The 22,482-nt window shown below is 37.7% G+C and overlaps 1 protein-coding gene across 4 annotated transcripts in view; it reads right to left on the bottom strand.

Moving 5' to 3' along the window:
• ULK4 (unc-51 like kinase 4) overlaps positions 1 to 22,482 on the bottom strand; it is a 636,813-nt gene that overhangs the window by 362,984 nt on the left and 251,347 nt on the right. For all 4 annotated transcript variants that reach the window (XM_027872479.1, XM_027872481.1, XM_027872482.1 and 1 more), the window contains one exon: positions 16,078 to 16,170. In XM_027872479.1, coding sequence (XP_027728280.1) covers positions 16,078 to 16,170 — 93 coding nt within the window. The remainder of the gene's footprint in view (positions 1 to 16,077; positions 16,171 to 22,482) is intronic.

Raw genomic sequence — 22,482 nt, 5'->3', positions numbered from 1 at the left:
ATCCCTGTTGAGTTGAATGTGTGTTTACATTCAGCTCCCTTTGGACCAGTTTGGATGAAATGAAGTTCAGCTAATGTCTGTTCCCCTAGCTTCCTCCTTACCTGCATCTAATTCTAATTATACAACCCAATTATGTGTCTTAACTTCTTCCATCTCTTGCCAATTTTTTCTTTCCTCTATCCACTTTTTTTCTTACAACATCTTCAAGACATAACAAAACTATTAATAGTCTTTCTTCATTGACTCCTTATGACCCCTTGCGACAACAGGATTCTAAAAGAACTTTTAACCTCTTTCCTTTCCATTAGATTGCTAACAGTTTATCTTTATAAAATCCCTTTTGATTGTTCATTTGTTACTTTTTCGTTTTTCTATTGACTTCCACACTTCTATTTCAAGGTCCTTTTCAGCTCCAGGTTTTTTTTTATATCTACCCCCTTTATGTATATCCCTTTAACATGGTATAATAATAATTCAGTTCTCAAGAGTCACAAGTGTCATCTTCCCTTGTAGGGATGTAAATAGTTTGCCTTTATTAACAATATGTTTTATGTTTATGTCCCGTTTACCTTTTTATGTCTCTCTTGAGTCTTGTATTTGAAGATCTAATTCTCTGTTGAGCTCTGGTCTTTTTATCACGAAGGTTGGGAAGTCCCCTACTTTGTTGAATATCCATCATGCTTATTTTCACTGGGTAGTTGTAATCGTTGGTTGTAATCCAAGCTCCTCTGCCTTATGGAATAGCCTATTCCATGCCCTAAGGTCTTTTAATGTAGAAGCTGCAAGGTCCTGTGTAATCCTGACTGTGGTTCCATGATATTTAAATTGTTTCTTTCTGACTGCTTGCAGTATTTTCTCTTTGACCCGGTAATTTTGGAATTTGGCTACTATATTCCTTGGTGTTTTCAATTTGGGATCTCTTTCAGGAGGTGATTGGTGGATTCTTTCTATGGCTATTTTACCCTCTGGTTCTAGGACCTCAGGGCAGTTTTCCTTTATGATTTACTGAAAAATACTGTCCAGGCTCTTTTTTTCGCCGTGATTTTCAGGTAGACCAATAATTTTTAAATTGTCTCTCCTGGATCTATATTCCAGGTCAGTTGTTTTACCAATGAGGTATTTTATGTTTTCATCTATTTTTTCATTCTTTTGTTTCTGTTTGACCGATTCTTGCTTCTCATAGAGTCGTTAGCTTCCATTTGCCCAATTCTAATTTTTAACAAATTGTTTTCTTCTATTAGATTTTGTACCTCCTTCCCCATTTGGCCAACTGTATTTTTAGGGTCTTGTTTTCTTCAGTGTACTTTTTTTCCAGTTGGTCAATTGTATTTTTTAAGGACTTGTTTTCTACAGGTAATTTTTGCCCTTCTTTTCCCAAGCTATTGACTCTCTTTTGCATACCTTTCATTTCTTTTCCCATTTTTTCTTCTACCTCTTATTTGACCTTTAAAATCCTTCTTGAGCTATTCTAAGAAGGCTTTTTGGGCTTCAGATCAGTTCATATTCCCTTTTGAGGTTCCAGATGTGGGTTTGTGGACAATGTTGCCCTCTTCAGAATTTCTGCCTTGATCTTCACTGTTCTCATAATATGAATCTATTGTATGTTTCTTTTTGCTCGTGGTGTTTACTTATTCCCTGGCCTTTTAAGAGACTGAGCTCTCCTGCTGGGGAGCAGAGGGCACTGACCCAAGCTTCTTGTGTTGGGAGCCTTGGGTGTGGTCACTGGATTTGTGTGCTGGGGCCTCCAATGTTGGCAGTTGGAGGCTGTAGGGTTCTGCCAGCTTACCCAGCATTGGGCTGGAATCAACAACACTGGAATTCTAGCGACAGGATTGGAGTCTGGCCCCTGGAGGTTGCCTGCTTTTCCTTTCCTTTTGCTTTCTTCAGCTCTTTTCAGATAGATGGTGCAGGATGTTTATCTGCCTGGGGCCCCTTGGAGCACTTCACAGAGTTTTGCTGAGGCACTGGGAGACTGCTGTAGAATGCCAAGGTACCTGGTGGTCTTCTGAGCTGGTTTCCACCAGTTCCCCTACCCTCATTGAGGCACTTGGAGGTCCAGGTGTTGGTGGTGGCCTGCTCTACTACTTCGGTTTCAGGATCTCCTCCTAGTATGCTGAGGAGGGGCTTTCTGCTAGCTTGCTGGGACGCCTCCCATTCTGTACTGCTCCTCTTCCCCCAGTGCAAGAGGGGCCTTTCCTGTTAATCCCTCAAACTACCTGGGCTACTGGACTGCTGCACCCTGTTTTTCTTCTAGTTCAGCTGTTCCAGGGTTTTTCCTGGGGCAATATTTTCTGGGCTTTCAGAAGTTAATAAGGGAGGGTAAGAGTGACTTCTCTAGCTCCAGTTTTTTTCATCAGGAATATTTGAAAATCCTTTATTTCACTGAAGGTCCATTTTTTTTTTATTTCCATGTTAGATGGTACTCAGTTTTGCTGGGTAAAATTGTAGATCTTCGTCTTTAAGAATATTTCTTTACGTGTTTTTTGCTCCCTTAAAGTGATAACTGCTAAATCCTCTTCTTTTGTTTTTTTAATTAATTTTTAGTTTTCAACAATCACTTCCATAAGCTTTTGTTTTAAATTTTCTCCCCCTCCCTCCTCACCTCCCTCCCTAAGACAGTATGCAATCTGATACAGGCTCTACATATATATTCCTATTAAACATATTTTCACATTAGTCATGTTGTAAAGAAGAATTAGAACCAATAGGAGCAATCACAAGAAAGAAGAAACAAAACAGAAGAAAAAAAAGTGAAAATAGTATGCTTCAATCTCCATTCAAACTCCATTGTTCTTTTTCTGGATGTGGACAGCATTCTTCATCATGAGACTTTTGGAGATGTCTTAGATCCTTGCATTGCTGAGAACAGCTAAGTCTATCAAAGTTAGTCATAGAACAGTGTGGCTGTTACTGTGTACAATGTTCTCCTGGTTCTGCTCACTTCACTCAGCATCAGTCCATACAAGTCTTTCCAGGTTTTTCTGAAGTCTGCTTGCTCATCAATTGTCATAGAACAATAGTATTCCATTCATATACCACAACTTGTTCAGCCATTCCCCAATTGATAGGCATCCCCTCAATTTCCAATTCTTTGCCACCACAGAAAGAGCTGCTATAAATATCTTTGTACATGTGGGCCCTTTTCCCATTTTTATGATCTCTTTGGGATACAGCTCTAGAAGTGCTATTGCTGGGTCAAAGGGGATGCACATTTTTATAGCCCTTTGGGCATAGTTCCAAATTGCTCTCCAAAATGGTTGTAAATCCTTTTCTTTTGAAAAAAGCCTATTCTTATCTCACCCAGGTCAAAACTGCAGTCTACTCATAGGTCCAGTTTCATTCTGATTGGCACAAAAGTTTTGACTTGCTGATTTTGACTGAGGTTGGTTTATCTCTCCTTTGGCAAACTGCTGCACATCTAACCTCCACCCTAGCCCTGATCAGGCTGGGCAGGGGCCAATCAAAATTGATATGGAGGATTCTAATCAACTTAGCTCACAACAGCTCAAAACTCCTGAGCTCAAGAGATGTATCTGATGTTCTTCTTAGATTGTTGCTGGAGTAGTTATAGGGGAAACTGGGTTATACTACATCCTCTTAAAATTTAGAAAATGTTGGCTTGGGCTCAGTTTGGACCTGACATCTTTTTTTTTCAATTTTTTAACATTTTAATTAAAAGTTTTGAATTCCAAATTTTATCTCTCCCTCCCCTCCCTTCTCGCTGAGACAGTGAGCAATGGGCCTGACATCCTAAGGATACATTAGCTAGCATATATTTGTATAGTTCTTTAAAGTTTATAAAATCCTCTCCTCACAACACTGAGAGACAGATAATGCAAATATTGTTATCCCCATTTAAAAGAAGAGGAAACTGAAGCTCAGAGAGGAACTAAGAGTAACAAGTCTGTGTTAGAACTGCAATCCAAGATCAGGGCTCTCCTGAATTCAAGTTCCTTAGAAGCTACCATATTTGGAGGGGGGGAGCGGGTCAAGCCCAGTGATTTCACAGGTAGCAAGGAACTCCCAGTGAAAAAAACCTTTGCCAATACAGATGGGAAACTGTTCTGCAATGCATAATTTTAGAGAACTGCCTGCGGTGCTAAAAGGTTAGATGATTTGCTCAGGGTCACGTAATAGTACGTGGCACAAAAAGGAATTCAATCCAGAATTTCTAGACTTTCCCTGCTGACAAGAACAGAAGAGAAAGAGAGACACAGAGAGACAGAGAGAGAGACAGAGACAGAGAGAGAGAGAGAGGGAGGGGGTGGCAGTGGTTTGTTTCAAGAAGGAAGGTGAGCACCAAGAAGCAATGATGGATAAGGAACGCCTAATAGTTTCTGTTCTTTGTTTTTCAAGATTTATCCTTTTACCTCTGCAGATCTAAAGTCTGAATGGTCAACATACAAGGTGATAATCATACCCTAGGATCACCATCCAAACTAGAAGGAAACTCATTTATATAAGAAAGTCAATTTAACAGTTTATACTAAGAAATAAAACAAGTAATCAATGCAAACCAACATTACATTGACTGGTCTGCATATTCTTTTATTGATTTTTAAAAAAAAAGTCTACTTGGGAAACCAGACTAAGATCAGAAGACATTTCCTGGTGGGAATATGGAATCAGAACCAGAGATAGACTGCCAGACATGAAACTTCCCAAGATAATCAGGGGTAGCTCTCAACCACCAGCTCTCAATAGCTGCTGCTATTCAGTTTCGCCCAAATTAGATTTTTTTTAAAAGGTCAAAGCTTCCTTTTCAGCATCTATGACAAAAAAGCCCTTGATTACTTGTGGCACAAACTGCTCTTCGACGATCTTAAGGGCTCTGATCTTTCCAACTTAGGAGAGCATGGCTCTGTCAAACAACATACATTTTGTAAGCATCTACAATGCACCAAACACTGTGCTAGCCAAAAAGTTAAATAGCACTAGCCCTTGAGAAGCTTACAGTCTATTCTGGGAGATGACATGTACAGAAATGGGTATATGCAAGACACATAAAGTATAACTGGAAGGGGGAGGCACAAACAGGTAGAGAGACCAGGAAAGGACTCATGCAAAACATGATGCTTGAGCTGTGTCTTGAAGAACACTAAAGGTTCTAAGAGCTGGAGGGGAGAAAAGAGTGGATTCAAGGGTAGGGGACAGCCAGAGCAAAGGCAGGGAGATGGGAGATAGAGGATGTTATTGTTCTCTAAATAATTCTACCGTGTATGGAAATTTCTCACATCCTATAAAAATGAAGACATAACAACAGAGATATTTTAGAGTCTTAGCAATACCAGTTAAGACTTCTCATTACAGAATTAATACATGTATGGCCAACAAATGTATTCTGATGGATCTGTTCTCTATATACACAAGGGATTAAAGTATGACACAAATCTGAGAGTAAGAGCTCTTTACCCAAGCAAACCACATGAGAAAACAGCCTTCGCATATCCATCAGTAACAGAACGCTACAATTACAATCAAAGGCACATATGGATTATGATGGCTTCAAATACCATAGAAAAGGTATTATTAACCTTTTTATGTAGCATGCTTCCCTTTAGCAGTCTGGACAAGTGTATAAACTCTTCAGAATAATGTATTTAGATGCATAAAATAAAATATGTGGGATTACAAAGGAAATAAGTTACATTGAAATATAATTAGCAAAACATAAAGAAAAAAAAGGTCACAGTCCCCAGATTGAAAACCTCTGCTCTAGAAAAATACAGGCAACCTCAATATGGGGCATGCTTAAAATCACAGGACAGTATCTATAATCTGATTATTGTGATAACCAAATTCTGAATAATTATAAGCAAATAAAGACGCAGAGAATGCATTTCTTTTAAATAATGGTTAAACAACTCAGCAAAATCACACATCATCTCTAGGTTATTCACTACAATTCATTCTAGGCATCATAAGAAATGAGTGAAAGGACAAAGAAAAATATCTATTCATATACTACATTTTAGACTATTCTGCCTGAATACAACTCCCGCATTAAATTTAATTATCAGACAAAACATAAAATATCTAATTATGTTGTTCTTGCGGCAAAATAGACCCAGCAGGTAAAATCAGATCCACTTTTTGCTGTTCCACTCTTTATTTCTAGTGTGAGTTCAGGAGTTCAGTTCCTCTAGCAATTTCTTAAACAAGTACAATCTCTCAAAAATAATTAAAAAGGGAGAACATTCAATCCAAATACAATTTTTCAATTGTCCAGAGATTAATTTCATTAGGTCAAGATTTCTTTTCTTGTTATATTCCACTTTAATCACCAATCTCAATATAGTAGAGTAAATTATTTTAATTAACATTCAACATGTTTATGACCAAGACTTGCCCTACCATAAACTTATTATAAACTGCTTCAGTAAGCCACTATATCCTGCTATTTAATTTGTGACACAGTTTAATGCTTATAGAAGTGATATAATCACTTTTACCATTACCTCAGGAAAGCATATTAAGTTTCCCCCTATGTTATGTTGGCTGGGTCTTCACAGAATCCAGGGTTCAGACAATCTGCAGTCAAACAGTGTGAGTTCACTAGTCTGTCAGTTACAACAGATAGCAGACATGATAGGTGGTACTTACGGGGATGATAAAACAACATGGTGTAGTGGAAAGACCACTGAATTTGGAATCAAAAGACTGGTGTTCAAATTCCAACTCTACTACTTCCTACCTATGGCAACTCATTTAACCTCCCATGGGCATCAGTTTCTTCATTCATAAAAAAAGAAGTGGTTAGACTAGATGATCTCCAAGGTCTTCTCTGACCCTAGTTCCTCTAAACTAGCATCTAAGTGGTCTGAAAGGGCCACAGTTTCACCCCCAACTTGCGCGGCCATCCATTCTCTTTTGTTATAGAACAGTAACTCATTATCTCATCCATCTACACCAGCCTTGAAAAGACCCTGGATGGGATCTGAACATGTGGTCACTCTACTCAAGTCCCCTCGTCTCTCACCCACATATGCCAAATTTTCAAAAGAGACTTTATCATTACACGTACATGAATTATAAACAAAATGCTACGACAACGGCGTACGAATTTTTTAAGGATAAAAGCTAGTACGTTGCTATTCCATAGATACTACCTATATTAAAGAATAAAGTTAAAATGTACATTTAAAGATATGCCTACTTTTGTATATGACAGCCAATTAAAAAAATTAACATAAAACATCACACTGACAGGAACCTGAGGGGTGGAAGGGACAATGATACAGGAGGCAGTGTTAGTACTATGTGGTCTTAGCCTACTGGCCAGTACTATGTGCAGGGAAAGCAGATGATGAGGAAACAGCAGTCACTAAGGATGTTGAAAGCTTTTGGTTCCACATAGCTTATATATTATAAACACTGAGTTGGTGACATCTATTAAAAACATCATTCTTAAGTTTTTATGTATCAGTGTTATAGCTGAACAACTGTGGGCAATAGTTGCCTGTGAGAATGGTCTGGATAGGTACAGTTATTAGTTGAGCTCTCAATGATATTTTGAAGTTTATATTCATAGTATGGGGATATGTCATCTGTCAGTTCATGAAAGGGAATTTCTGATGTATACTTCTAGCCATGAGGTCAAATTTAGCTAGGTATTCAGTAGATGCTGAATGTTTACAGCCACAGGGATGTGTTGTGCCATTTCTATCATTCCTGGAATAACTTTTACGGATCCCCAAATCCAGGGTTCTTTAGTCAATAAACATTTATTAAGTAGCTATTATGTGCCAGGCACTGTGATAAGTGCTGATAAGGAAGTTCCTTCAAGACAACCCTTCTGTGATTTCTTGAGGTGATGTTCTGACCCTGAATTGCCACCTGAAATGCTTTCATTTCCACAAGTAAATCTGTATGACAGTGATTTATTTTGCCAATTCTTTGTGAACAGGTTATTGACAGTTAACACACAAATAATTCTACTGTTAGATCTTAAGTATATCATAACTCCCATCCAGAAGTAAAACACCTTTGGTTACAATGGATAAATCCAATGGGGTACACCTTTTCTCAACCCATACTATTGCTCTGTGAACTGATTTCTGCTTTTCCAGGAGTATTTCCATAGGTTTCTTACCTAGCAAGTGTTCTGAAAATGTCGATCAATTCTCTTTTTCCTTTTTTGTTGAAGGATTACTCTTTCTATAGCTGACTTCAACTGATGGATGTTAGGCTTGGTGAGTATCACACAAGTTTTGGCTAAGGTACTTTCCAAATCTGTCATGGTGCATTTTATAGTTCCAAAAGGATGCACTAAAAGTGGTATTTCTTAGACATTAGTGGCTTCTAAATGTGTGCTTGTTGAGATGTGATTTCAGGATCCTCATAAATCTCAACAAATTCAACCACAGATATCTCCTTTATAACTTTATGTGTAATGTGTGTTGCAAATTATTTCTTGGTATAGCCTTGATAGGTTGGGTCAATTTGGTCTCAGCAGTCAAGCTCAAAGCCTTCAGGTTCTTCCCTGAAAGTGTACTTAAATATTTTATACTGATTAAGCCCATGACATTTTAATATCAGTGGAGACAGATTCCATGAAATGGAGGATCTGTTTAATATGTTTTGGGTATGTTTATATGATAATAATGATTAATACGTATATAGCACTTACTATGTGCTAGGCACTGTGCTAAGTGCTTTACAATTATTACCTCATTTGACACTCACAACAACCCTGGGAGGTAGGTGCTATTATTATCTTTGATATCATCATTATAGTGACTAAAAAGACGTTTTTGATACAACTCTCTTAAATTTGGAAACCATACTTAGCTCTATTTGGATAAATGATAATGCAGTTAAAGTAGGCCTACAAGGGGCCTAAATTGCCTCCCTGGAAGACAGCATAATTTATGTAAATTGTCTTAACAGTATTATGTTGGTGGTATATTTGAATTATTAAATGTTTTTTCACATAGATATCAAAAACTCTATCTTATTTGTAGAACAGAGATGAGTCATGAGTGCAGAACTGAGTCAAAGATTGCACATGAAATAATCAAACTGACATAAGTTATTTTTTTCCATCTCTGCACTGTCCAGCATATTCTTCTTCTGCCCTATAGAAAGTAACTCTTCGATTCCACTCTTTGATTCTATTTTAGTTGAGCAATATTAAATTCAAATTTTCTCCTGTGTATGTCAGCTAAATATTGTTGTACTCTTTCAATGCCTTTCTTCAGGTCCTCAATACCTTTCTCCAGGAGCTTTTGCAATGGAATTTCAAAAATAGATTGCAATGCAATCCAAGTCTAATACTTATTCTAGAAGTATTCTTTGGTAGCTCCAACATTCCTCTTATGGTTCATACCATGACAATGGCTACCACATATTCGATAGTGTGTATCCTGAAATGTTTCTAAATGTTTTAACAAATATTATGGGGAAAACTTGTTCCTAAAGGTTTTGAGAAAATGTTAACTTATTTTAGTTATTATATCTTAAAATGGTTGGCTTAATTAGACTCATATCATCAAACTAAAAAAGTTTTTTCAAATTAGAGTGTCTGCATGCCCAAAATCACGAGATACTAGTATTTCTTTTTCATTTGTTTCATAATTAGGCATAATTTCTGGTGTATCATGCCTTACTGTGGAAACAAAACAATAAAGAAAGCCATTTGCTACACTATTAATATCCTCCATGTTAAGCTCATCATCATGATGATTTTTTAATGGGGCTACCTTGCAACTTTAGCCATCCTATTTCTATAATGGAGGAGCAGTTCTATTACACTGACTATGGTACTACCCTAATCAGTGGTATCTTCAGAATCCAGTTTAGCAGTTTTTGATCACAACCATCATTTTTACTACAGCATAGGTTGTTGTTATTGTTCTTTGCCCCTCATGACTGAAGAGGACCAAAGCAGCATCACAACATTGGGGTCAATGTACAGTGTGCTCCAGCTGTGGCTGATCATACCAATATGACGGCAGAAGACTCTATCACAAGTAGGGGACAAAAATCCGTATGATCATTTGGGAGAGAGATGTCTACATATGTGCATCTCACATTTCTTTTAAGCCACCATAATTCTGCTTTGTTCATAGAGCACAATGCCTAACTCTTTGATGCAGGCATTCCATGCCGGACAATCCTATGCTAGTGTTTCCCATGTCACACAACTGATTTCAAAGTTCTTCAGAGAGATCTTAAGAGTGTCCTTGAATTGCTTCTTCTGACCGTCATGTGAGGTCTCCATAAAATAGTCTTTTAGGCAAACAAATGTTTGGCATTTGAACAATGTGGGCAGCCTATCAGAGTGTGCTTTCTGCAGTAGAGTTTGAATGCTTGGCAGTTCAGCTTGAGAAAAGACCTCAATGTCTAACACCTTGTCTTGCAAGGTGATCTTCAGAATCTTCCTAAGAAAATTCAAAAGGAAACAGTTCAGTTTTCTAGCATCATGTTGGCATATTGTCCAGGTTTCACAGGCATATGATGAGGTCAGCACAATGGCTTTGTAGACCTTCAGTTTGGCAGGCAGTCTAATCCTCTTCTCTCTCATACTTTTCTTTGGAGCCTCTCAAACACTGAGCTAGTTCTGACAAATTATGCGTCAACCTCATCATCTATGTGTACAACCCCAGTGTACCGCCAAGGTAAGTGAACTTATCCAGAGCATTCAAAATTTCTTCATTTGCTATAACTGATGGTTTCACGTATACATGGAGTGGTGTTGGCTAGTAGAGAATCTGTTTTATTGATGTTACTTGTCAAGCCAAAATGAGCACAAGTAGCAGAGAAAAGATCCACACTTTGTTATGTAAGAGCCTCAGAAGCTGCATTAAGTGCACAAAAAGTCGTGTGCCCCACTCTCCCTCCACTTTCATCTGGGCTTGTAACTTTTTCAAGTTAAATAATTCACCATCTGTTCAGTAGTTGACCTCGATGTTATTTTGGTCCTCACTGAAGACATCTGACAACACTGCTGAAAACATCATGCTAAAAAGTATGGGGGCAAACATACAGCCCTGCTTCACTCCACAGGTGACTTGGAAAGTGCAAGGGCATCATCCATTATCTAGAATCCATGCCATCATGGAACTAATAAAGCATGGGCATTCTTTTGGATAAGAGAAATATGTGCATGCTCAGGCACAAATCTTAATACTTGTTAAAGGTTGGGCTTAAAAGATTGGTATTTGTATTATTTTGTACAATAGTTATTTATGCTGTCATCTATGTCAGATCATAAGGATGAGGACATCTTCTCAAAACATTGTACCATACTCAGTGTTTAACACAGTGTTGCTTAATACTTGTTTTGAGGAATTGGATGTTTCTTAATTAAAAAACCATTTTTAAAAGCTAATTGTTAATTAGCCTTGTATATATGGAGAAGGTTTTAATGCAAGTAATAAAAATGACAAATAATCATTTATATCAAATAAAAATAACCATAAGATAAGGACATGTTGTTTGTCATGATTTATATTTATCAAATTTTGCATCTTTGAGTAGGAGATTTTCATTCGTATTTTTTTAGCCCAGATGTCTGCTGCAGGAATAAATTAAAATAAAGTACTAAATGTAATTTTTCTAAATGGAGCTAAATATTGATTAATTGTGATGATCATAAAAGTCAATTATTATGCTCAAGAAAATGTGAATCTAGTGAGTTTTGCATCACAGACCTTTTTTATTTTTAAAATGTGACAGCATCTCAAATCCAGATGAAGATTTTTCTAGGCTGCAGTTAAATAGGAATTAAAGTAATGTGGTTTTAGAAGTGAAAAAGGATTTTAGAGATCATTTTATAAATTTAAAAAAAAAAACTTATACCCAAAATTTTATGTGACTTGACCGTGGTCAAAGGGGCAAGATTAGAGCTCAATCTAATCTGTACCACACTTTCCCCTGTCTTCTCTAAAAAAAGAAACAATCTTCAGGTTTTCTAAGGATTTTTTTTAGGCTAGTGCATGTAGGGAAACAGGGAGATGTGAAATAATGATCAAAGAGTTAACATTACAAGGTCATCTAGAAATTTTAACTGCCAATAGGAGGGGGTAGAGCAGGGTTTTCAATGCAATGTGCATAGGATGGGCCTGATCACTTAGTTCCTTTCTTCCCAGACAGACTTATCTTTTGTTTTCCATAAAAAAAGCAACATCAAAACATTCATGTTTCTTTCATTCCCTGTAGTTGACAGTCTAGGATTTAACCCTTTCTTCTGATAAGGATGTCAATTCTTCTCTCTAACAACAATCTTCTTCTCTAACAGGTAGGTGTTAAGAGGCAGCCACTGAAGATAAAAACGTCCAAGTAAGATTCATCTATTCGTCAGAGGAAGATTTTGATTATCACTCTCAGTCTCTCTCTGCTATCCCCAAGAAAGTTAAACGTCAATTCCCTACAAAGTACCCATTATTCTGATGTACCGAATACTGTTGTTTTCAGTATTGCTCCAACATTCATTCAACTGTGCAGGTGGATGGTTAGGTAAGTACAGTGTGACAGTGTGAGAGTGCGAGCCAGGAAGACTAGGGCTCTGGACTGTAAATTACATAGTAGATGCCAAACCACATTGGGACAGGAAGTTTCCACACCAGAAGTTTTCTATACCAATGAAATCACAGGTCTGTATTTTTTTTAGTATACATATAGCTTTGTTCTGCAGTGATTGATATATTTTTATTTTTAAATATTATTATTAATAGAATTTCATTTTTTCCAATTACACGTAAAGACAGTTTTCAATACTTGTTTTTTTAAGATTTTGAGTTGCAAATATTTTCCCTTCCCTCTCCTCAAGACAACAAGCAATCTGATATAGGTTACATGTGTATAATCATGTAAATATATTTCCACATTAGTCAAGTTGTGAAAGAAGAAACAGAACAAAAGAGAAAAACCACAAAGAAAAAAAAGTGAAAATAGTATACTTTGATCGGCATTCAGACTCCATAGTTCCTTCTCTGGATGTGGATAGCATTTTCCATCACAAGTCTTTTGGAATTGTCTTAGATCATTGTACTGCTGAGAAGAGCTAAGTCTATCATAGCTGATCATTGCACAATGTGGATGTTACTGTGTACAATGTTCTTCTGGTCCCCTTCACTTCATGCAGCATCAGTTCATGTGAGTCTTTCTAGGTTTCTCTGAAGTCTGCCTGCTCATCATTTCGTATTGCACAGTAGTATTGCATTACATCCATTTACCACAACTTGTTCAGCCATTCCCCAATTGATGGGCATCCCCTCAATTTCCAATTCTTTGCCACCACAGAAAGAGCTGCTATAAATATTTTTGTACGTGTGGGTCCTTTTCTTTTTCTATGCTCTCTCTGGGATACAGCCCTAGGAATGGTATGCAGTGATTTTTTTGTAAAAGCTTACAACAAAATAAGAAGCAGCTAGGTGGCATGGTAGATACAACATGATGCCCAGAGTCTAAAAGACCCAAGTTCAAATCTTGTGTGCATGCATATGTATACACACACACATACACACACACACACACACACACACACACACACACACACAGATAGAAACTTATCTCACAAGGCCCTTCCTTGGCTGACTCTTCCCTAGAAACAATTCTTTCCCATCACCTAGCTCTATCCCAAAGCCCACATTTCACAATTTTTTGATAATAAAGATTGTAACACTTTTGTTCATGGGTCTGATATATTCTGAAGATATAGTGTATAACATGTGGATACTTAATATACAGGTGTACCTATGCATACATGTATACACAGATAAATACACATGCATACATATGTGTTGTTTGGGTATATACATACCTCTCACATGTGCATGGATCCATACATACATACACACACACATATATCCAAAGATGATAGGTAGCAATGAATATGTTACTAGTAAACACTAACTTTCAAAAACTCAAAGTTCACCTTCCTTATTGACTCAATCTCCTAAAATAAAGGAATCTATGTTGAATGGACAATATAGATACCAGAAAACCATAGGAACAAGGCCCACCTCTGGCACAGACCAGTTGTGCATCCATGAAGAAGCCCCTGACTTTCTTCATTCCCCTCCAGGTTTCTCTCCTGACTCATCTACACAGGATTTTCTCTGCCATGTCCGGGTGCCCAGTACCTTTACCCCACCCTACTCTAAGCACTCTTGTTATGTGCTGTCTTTCCCCATTGTAATGTGAGTTCCTTGAGGTCAGAGAATGTCTTTCTTTCTGCTTGTATTTGTATTCTCAGTGCTTAGCACAGTGCCTGGCACATAGTAAGCTTTTAATAAATGCTTGGTTGACTGATTGACTGATTTCACCTTCTGTTATCCCCAGGCAACAAGCTATAGACCAGTTACTAAGAGGAGATTCCATACTGAGAGTTCCCTACACTAATAAAATTACGGGTCTAGATCAAAAGAGTAATTATACTATGTGTGTGGTGTGTGTATACATATGTAACATACATGTGTATATGTATGTATACATACAGATGAATGTATACATGTACATATTGGAGGAAGAAAAGGGGAAGGAGAAAGAGGTACCTCTTCTAAAGACTTACTCCTATGTCTCAAATCTGGAATGAATGAATCAGTGAATGAATGAGCATTTATTAAGCACCTACTATATACAAAGTGGTGAGGATGCAAATAAAAAAGCAAGCCAATCCTTGCTCTCAAAGAGTGTTTGCCTTCTGCTGTGGCTTCTCTTAAAGCACAATGGACTCCCTTCTCTGCTGATGGAGAAAGGACCTATGCTAATAAAGTACAGATACACGTATACCCACACGCAAACATATATGTAAGCACATAAGCACATGTGGATAACGCACCCCCACATTCTTCCCACTGTGGCATTGGATCCATCCTATGGGCCAGCCTCCAGGACAGAGGCGGCTTCCTCTCTTATTCGCTCCTCTCCCCTGTGTGAGGCCCCAGGAATCAGCCAAAGTATCAAACAACTGACTAAGGGCAGAGACCAATGTTCTCTGTTTTATTTAATTAATCGAGAAACATTTAGTCACCACCTCCTCAGTCCCTCACAGCTGTGAGGTGACAGAGAAATCTACAACAGTGGCTTTCTGTGCTCGAGAACTTCAGAGGCTAGTTGGCAAGATAAGGCTGCCACACAACCGAAAACAGTCACGTGTAGTAAATCCTATTCCAGTGCTAGAATAAATGTCAGAGATAAGAGCTCCAGAGGCCAGAAGAAGGAGTGCGCGGTGCCCATTGGAGAAGTCAGGAAGGCAGAGGAAGAGGAACTCTTTCAGCTAAATGACAGTGAGTTTGACGGTAATTCCTGGGAAAATTCTCAAACTCATTTTTAAGGGATGATTGATAAGCACACATAAAGGGAAATGATGATGACTAAGAGTGTTATTATTTGTAGGTAATAAGATGATTTTTACATGGAACTGATGAAGATATCCTTGGTCCTCAGCAATTCTAATGAAGAACTCTAACCCTCTACTGAGGGAGAGCCCACAGGCAAGAACAAAGATCTCCTCCCTCCCTTACTTTTGAGCTTGTGGACCAGCTGGGGCACTCAAGGCTTCTGCCTCTGCCCTCACAGGGACCTAGGTTTTTCCTATGGCCTCATCAGGCACTGCGGTTCCATCAGTGAAAGGATGCTAAAGCAGAGAGCCGCCACAAGTTAAGAAGTGAAGACTATTCTTACCTCATGGGAGAGGCAGCTGAACCCTCCACAAACCAGCAATCACCAAAATAAGTCACCTCAATCTAAGAGTGGCAAAGGATGCACCATAAATACGCTACAAAGGCTATAAAAATATTCAATGACATTCAGCGTATTATTTGACCCTTCAGAAATCAATGGTGACTTCTTAAAGAACCTACCATTTTGAAAGCTGTATGTGCCTCTTCCCTATATTTGGCAAATACGAGTATGAGACAAAAATATAAAAGTAGGAGCCAAAGCAGCCTAAATGATAGCTATTACAAAGCACAAAACATGAAAAATTACTACTTTTACTGTTCCAACAACAGACTTCAGAACCGTATCATTTTTAGTAGCACACTCAGATTTCACTTTATGGATGAGCAAGTCAATAAAAGGGAAATGCTAAGAATTTCTACTAGAAAAGGATACTTGAAGTTGCAGTACCTGGTAAAAGCTGGATTATGCTCAGTCATGGCTACTAGCAGTTTCAGAGCGTAGGCCGGTACCGGGTCAGGTTCCATAAGAACATGCTCAAATCTTGAACAAAAGAAAAACAATTAACACAATTTAAAAATGTAGAAGTCTAAAATTATAAGAAATAGCAAAACATCCATTAAATATAAAGTTTAAAAGGCCAAAAATCTTTCAAAAACTAGAATGTAAAAGAATTGTAATCTAGATTTCAGTATTCCTAGTACTGAAGTACTCCTGAAGGTGGGGTTTCCTTGTTAACCTACCCATCCAAAACCACTATCAAAAAACTGGAATCAACATCAAAAGAACTAGAACCCCTTCAAACAGATGCCTTCAAGTTAATATATTTTATTAAGTTCTTAGAAACTATTGCCTTTTGATTTATGCACAATTTCAAGGGTATGATTGTTTTATTTCCAAGGCAACAACAGACAAGAAGCAGCAAATTAGTAGAGGGGGGGCAAATGGTTACTGCAGAAAGGAGCTAATAACAATGAGCATTGAGAGATGACAGCCTAATAGCAACAGAAGAGATTGGGGCGGGGGGAATCAATACAAAGTCACATGCGCGCACACACACACACACACACACACACACACACACAAACTTATAAAGCTGAGAAATCTGGAAAAATTTCAAGTAGACACTGAGTACCTACACATATTAGTAGGTTATGAAGGCATCATTATATTATAACATTCTGTAACAACAATGATATGCAATAAAAGAAAAATCGAGGAGTTACTTAAATACGAAGAAGCTAAAAAATCAGAAAGCACTGAAAGTCTACACTTAATGCAAAATCCAGAAGTGCTAATTAATAGTGAAAGATGGTAAAAAAAAAAAAACAATGCCCATTAGTCAAATGATTATTATTTTGGGGGGGACTAGGCAATGGGGTCAAGTGACTTGCGCAGGGTCACACAGCTAGTAAGTATCAAGTGTCTGAGGCCAGATTTGAACTCAGGTCCTCCTGAGTCCAGGGCCAGTGCTCTATCCACTGTGCCACCTAGCTGCCCCTTTATTGTTGTTTGTTTGTTTGTTTGTTTGTTTGCTTTTTGTAGTCAAATGATTCTGAAGAAGAAAGGGGCACACTTAGAATCGAATTTTGAAAAGTCCTTTTTGAGTTTGATGGGACAAATCCAACTTAGAGACTATATAAAACAAAAATGGCACCTGCTTTAACCATACTGAATGAATCTATTCTCACAAAACATAGACTACAAAATAATTTCAAGGCCTGAACACGACAGTAGATGCTATACCTACTGATGTTGTAAGGCCAAAGAAGTGAAGGTGGAATCATTTAGAACTAGTCCTAAGAGGAGGCACTAAATAGCACCAAAGCGTAAATAACTTGAGAAAGCTATAAAGCACTGTGGAAAGGTACTGGAAGATTGCATCAATATCTAATGGGTACAACACAGTGGAAAACATGAAAATCATATTAATTAAAAGAAAAAAAAGAAACAAAGAAACTTGTGGAATGGAATGTTGAAGATTAAAGTCTATCAGAAATTCTTGATCCCCTTAATCAACAACTAAAAGTGAAAGCTGAAAAGTTAAGGCAATATAGGGAGTCAAAGCAATGCTAAGAATAAAATTAAAATTTCAATATATTTTTAACTGCTCTACAAGCTTGAGGAGTAAAGTAATTAGAGGAAAAAGAAGCCCTTAATTAGGAGGATGTGGAAAATTTCTGGTAACCTATATTGTTATAAGAAGTCTAACATAAAAATGCAAATTGAATCAAATCCAAAAGAAGAAGTTTGCATTAATGTGAAGAACAAAGGAAAAGTCATTTCAACAAAGGCAATTGAATCTCTAGCATTCTAGCAAAACCAGAAAGTGCCAGGTCCAAAGAAAGTCCTTAATTATTGACTCGGATGCTTTCGGGTGGTTCATCAGGTACTAACAAAGCACTTTACCAACTCTCTCCCATGCAGGTCTGACCCCACCTTTCCTAAGAGAAGGCATCACTTCCCTGTTATCAAACAATGAGAAAACAGTGACCCCTCCAAATAAAGGCTAATTATGAGTCTGAGTATTTTATACAAGTATTCACAGTTTGTACTATTCAAAACAAATCTATAAGCAGGAAAACAACATATTGGCTGAGGAGTAAAAAGAGTGTGCTTGAAAGTCTCAGAGGAATAAAGGGCATTGATTGATTGATTCCTGATATGACTGTCCAAAAGTGCTGCCATATTTACACGGCCTTTACAATGGCAAAGGCTTTGCTTCAGTCTGCACTCATGACTTGTACACGTACTTTCCAATATGTAAAACAGACCCAAGTACAAGAGAATGCTAGAGAATCTGAGGTCCACATGAAAAACCATTCTCTTTTTAAAGCACAATGCCAACCCAACATCATCCACAGTAACTGATATAAAACCTGGCAGCTTCTGGAGAGACCATTTAAGCCCACTCTGGCTCTGCCTCCCACTGATCCCATTATTATCACTCTTGAATAGAAATGTTTATGGCCTTCAAGTCAACGAGGAAGAAGAATCACTTGATATCCACGGATGACATCAACTTAACCAACAACATGTTGAAAAATACACATCAACTAAATGGCTGAGTTGTGCAAATTTGTTCATAGAAATGGAGACATTTATAACAATAATTAAGGATGAAGTGATTGCTACCAAAAATTAGAGAAAGCTGAGACTTATTGCTTGATGTAGCTTATGCAATGGTGGAAACTGTACAACCTATTACTGCATGCTATAAAACTGTTGTTTTTGTTTCATTTTTCAGTCATGTCTGATTCTTCATGACCCCATTTGGGGTTTTCGTGGCAAAGATACTGGAGGGGTTTGCCATTTCCTTCTCCAGCTCATTTTGCAGATGAGGAAACTGAGGCAAACAGGGTTAAATGACTTGCCCAGGGTCCCACAGCTAGTAAGTGGCTGAGGCCAGATTTGAACTCAGGAAGGGAAGTCTTCCTGATTTCAGAGCCAGCACTCAATCCACTGTAACACCTATCTGTCCTGTAAAACTTCAACATTTCCTAGATCCCTAGAAATATAAGGTTACACAGTAACAATTATACATCAGACATTTGCTATCTTATATGAGCTAAGAGACAAAAAAAATACCCATACCAAAAAATACAAACCCCCAAATATCTTTGAGAATCCCACAAGCAAGCTGTACTGGAACTGGACTGTTTTCATATACAGAATGTTACCAATAATAGTCTGCAAATAACACCAAAAGAAAAATTACGAACAAATTTTAAATTCATATCACTATACTCAACACATAATCTCCAAACTATATTAAATGAAAAGCTTTAAAAAAATTAGAGCCATTAGCAGGAGAAATTAAAACCATGTGAGAAAAGACCAAGGTACATGTAATCTCACCTGGTCTGCTACAGACACTGTCCTGCTGAAATCTCAGTGGATTCATGAAAGATGAGCTTACATTGCAACGCTCTTACTCAATTACGAAATGCAGTCACTTCACCCACCTGCACAATAGCTCACAGAATCTTCAGTATAAAGAATAATGGCAGAATACAACTTGTCCTATCTGAACTCTGTCCAAAAAGGATGACAACGAGCTAACAAAAACAATCATTCACACAGTATGTGAGAGTTCTGAAAAATATCACACCTGACAACAATGTCATGTGGTAGACAGTGCAAATACTGTTATCTCCATTTTACAGATGAGAAAATTGAGGCTCAGACAAGTTAGGTGGCTAGTCTACTATCATACAGTTTCAATTCAATTCAACAAGTATTTATTAAACACCTACTGTGTGCCAGAACTGTGCTATGGTGCTAAGGGTAAAAAGAGAAATGTGAAACAGTCCCCAAAGTCAAGATTATAGACAAATTGGCCAAAACAACATGTCTGCAGAGAAATGAATACAAAACAAATATAAAATTATTTGGAAGGGCTAGAAACTGAGGGAATCAGGAGGGCTTTCTTGAATGAAGTGTCCCCTGGGCTATCTCAAAAGCATCTAGGGGTTCCAAGAGGTACAGATGAAGAGAGGGAGCATTCCAAGTATAAAGGAGAGGCTAAGCAAGGCTGGGCAACAACCTGAATATAGAAGGTGGACGGTCAAGAGAGAGGATTTCAAGGCTGCAAACCCAGGAAATGGAAGAATGTAATTACTCGCCAAAGAAATACTAGAGTCAGGAGAAGGAGTGGATTTAGGGAGGGAAGGTAATAATTAGTTGTGGATATGATTTGTTGAATTTGAGATAGGATATCTAGGTAGAAATACCCATCAAACAATTGGAAATGCAAGCTTGAGGCTCAGGAAATAATTGATTAGACATATAAATTTGAGTGTCATGTGAATACAAATGATAATGAAACACATTAAACCTACTGAGATCACAGAGGGAGGGGGAGAGAGGGAGAGAGGAAGAGAGAGAGAAAAGAAGGAAGAAGAAAGAAGATGAGGAGGGGGAGGAGGAGGATGATGAAGGACAGAGCCATGTGATACACATAGGATATGAGACGTGGATGTAAAAGAGACTGAAGATGATTGGTCAAAAAAGACAGGAAGAAAATCAAGACAGCATGATGTCACAAAAGCCCAAAGAGAGGAGAATGTCCGGGTCAGTAAGGTCAAGTGCTGCAGAGAGAGCAAGAGGACAAGGTTTGAAAGGATGTAGCATAGAATCCACAGAATCCAAAAGAAATGCACTAAGTAAGAGCAAGCCTCTGCTTCTCAGAGCCCTCAACCACCTGGAAAACTACTTCCTAGCATGGATCCTTTCCTGAGGGTTCCAGAAAGCAGAGAAATTTCTTCTTGCACTGCCTGTGGATTCTCAGAGCACCCAGTAGAGTGCTCAGCATGCAGAAAGGTCGCAATAGATAATACCTGATTGTAGGCCATCTATTTGAGACCCCTATGAGAGTACTGAGTTTAGTTTTGAACTTAAAAAAAATGGCCAAAAAAAAAGAGAACAATTATAATGTCTAAAGAGGAGAGCTAGAAAGGAGATGACTGATTACCATTTCAAGATATTGCAAGGAATCATATAATTGAAGAGCTATAAGAGACACTTCGAGGTCATCCAGTCAAGTCTCTTTATATTACAAGGGAGGAAACTGAGGCCTAGAGAGTGAAACAATATACACTGTAAGCATGAAAACACAACACAACAACTTTGACCAGATCCTTTAAAAAAAAGCCAGACTAATTAACAAGTATTACAACACCAAAAGGCAGGAAAGTCAACAAGAATCATGAAAGGGCACTCACAAAGGCAGAAAGTACAACATACTGTACAGTTAAAAAAAATACTGACTTTGGAATCAAAGGATCTTGGTTCAGATCCTGGGTCTGCCACTTCTTACCTGTGCAGTCTAAGGAAGATCATTTTAACTCCCTGAGACTCCATTTCCCCACTTGTAAAATGAAGAGGTTGAATTAGATGTTCTCTAAGGTCCCTTACAGTGTTAAATCTATTACTCTGTGATCATCATAAGACTACCCAACAAATACAAAAGAAATGAAACTAATTTAAAAGAGGAAAAAGAAGAAATAATGACTTCAAAAAGGAGCCAGAAATACTGAAAAACAGAGCTAAATTTATAAATGTTACAAAAGAACTAAAAACACCATCAGCACATAAAAATAATAGAAGTAACCCTACAGAAAAAAAAATCAAATGGAAATATACCAGCATCACAAATCCACATCACAGCTAAATTACAGACACAGATGAAACAAGAGAAACTAACAGACCTAGAAAATCGATCAAGGAAACCCAACCTTCAGCAACGGTAACATAAAAAAAGAAAAGGTCAATAATGTGGAAAACCTAGTCGAGCAAATTAAAGAGTTTTTTTTTTAAACCATAAACAATGTCAGCATGGATGTAAGGCTGGAACATAGTAGCTTACTTATTATGTCAAAGCAATCCTCAAAGAAAGACCTTCAATGCACCTGTTCAGAATGACTGTGGAATAGTTCCTCAGAGTTTGGAGACGAGATGGACTTAGGAAAAAAATCTACATAATGCTAAGATAAAGTCAGCTATCACTACAAGTATAACACCAGGTCAAACTGACTTTTTTCCTTTGGAGGTGAAAGGAGAGTATTTCAAGACACGATGAATCCAATATGAATTTCTCAACAAAACCCCACAACTATCAAGAACATTATATATTGTGAAAGGCATCTGAAAGCAGGTGAAAGACATAAAACAAAAGTAGATTTGAATGTCAATGAAGTCCAAGATTAAGAATAAACAATAAATTACATCATATATGGTAAGAACTCAAAAGCATAAATTCAGAATTTTAAAAAAAGTGTTCACTGCTGAAATATAGGATAGAAGTACAGCTGGGGGTGGGAAAGGGCTACCCCAAAACTTATACTCTCAACCATA

This window comes from Vombatus ursinus, unplaced genomic scaffold (assembly GCF_900497805.2).
Source record: "Vombatus ursinus unplaced genomic scaffold, bare-nosed wombat genome assembly UNPS02014799.1, whole genome shotgun sequence".
Lineage (NCBI taxonomy): Eukaryota > Metazoa > Chordata > Mammalia > Diprotodontia > Vombatidae > Vombatus > Vombatus ursinus.
The sequence above is the reverse complement of the archived record's forward strand: the minus strand, read 5'-3'. Positions and strand labels throughout refer to the sequence as shown.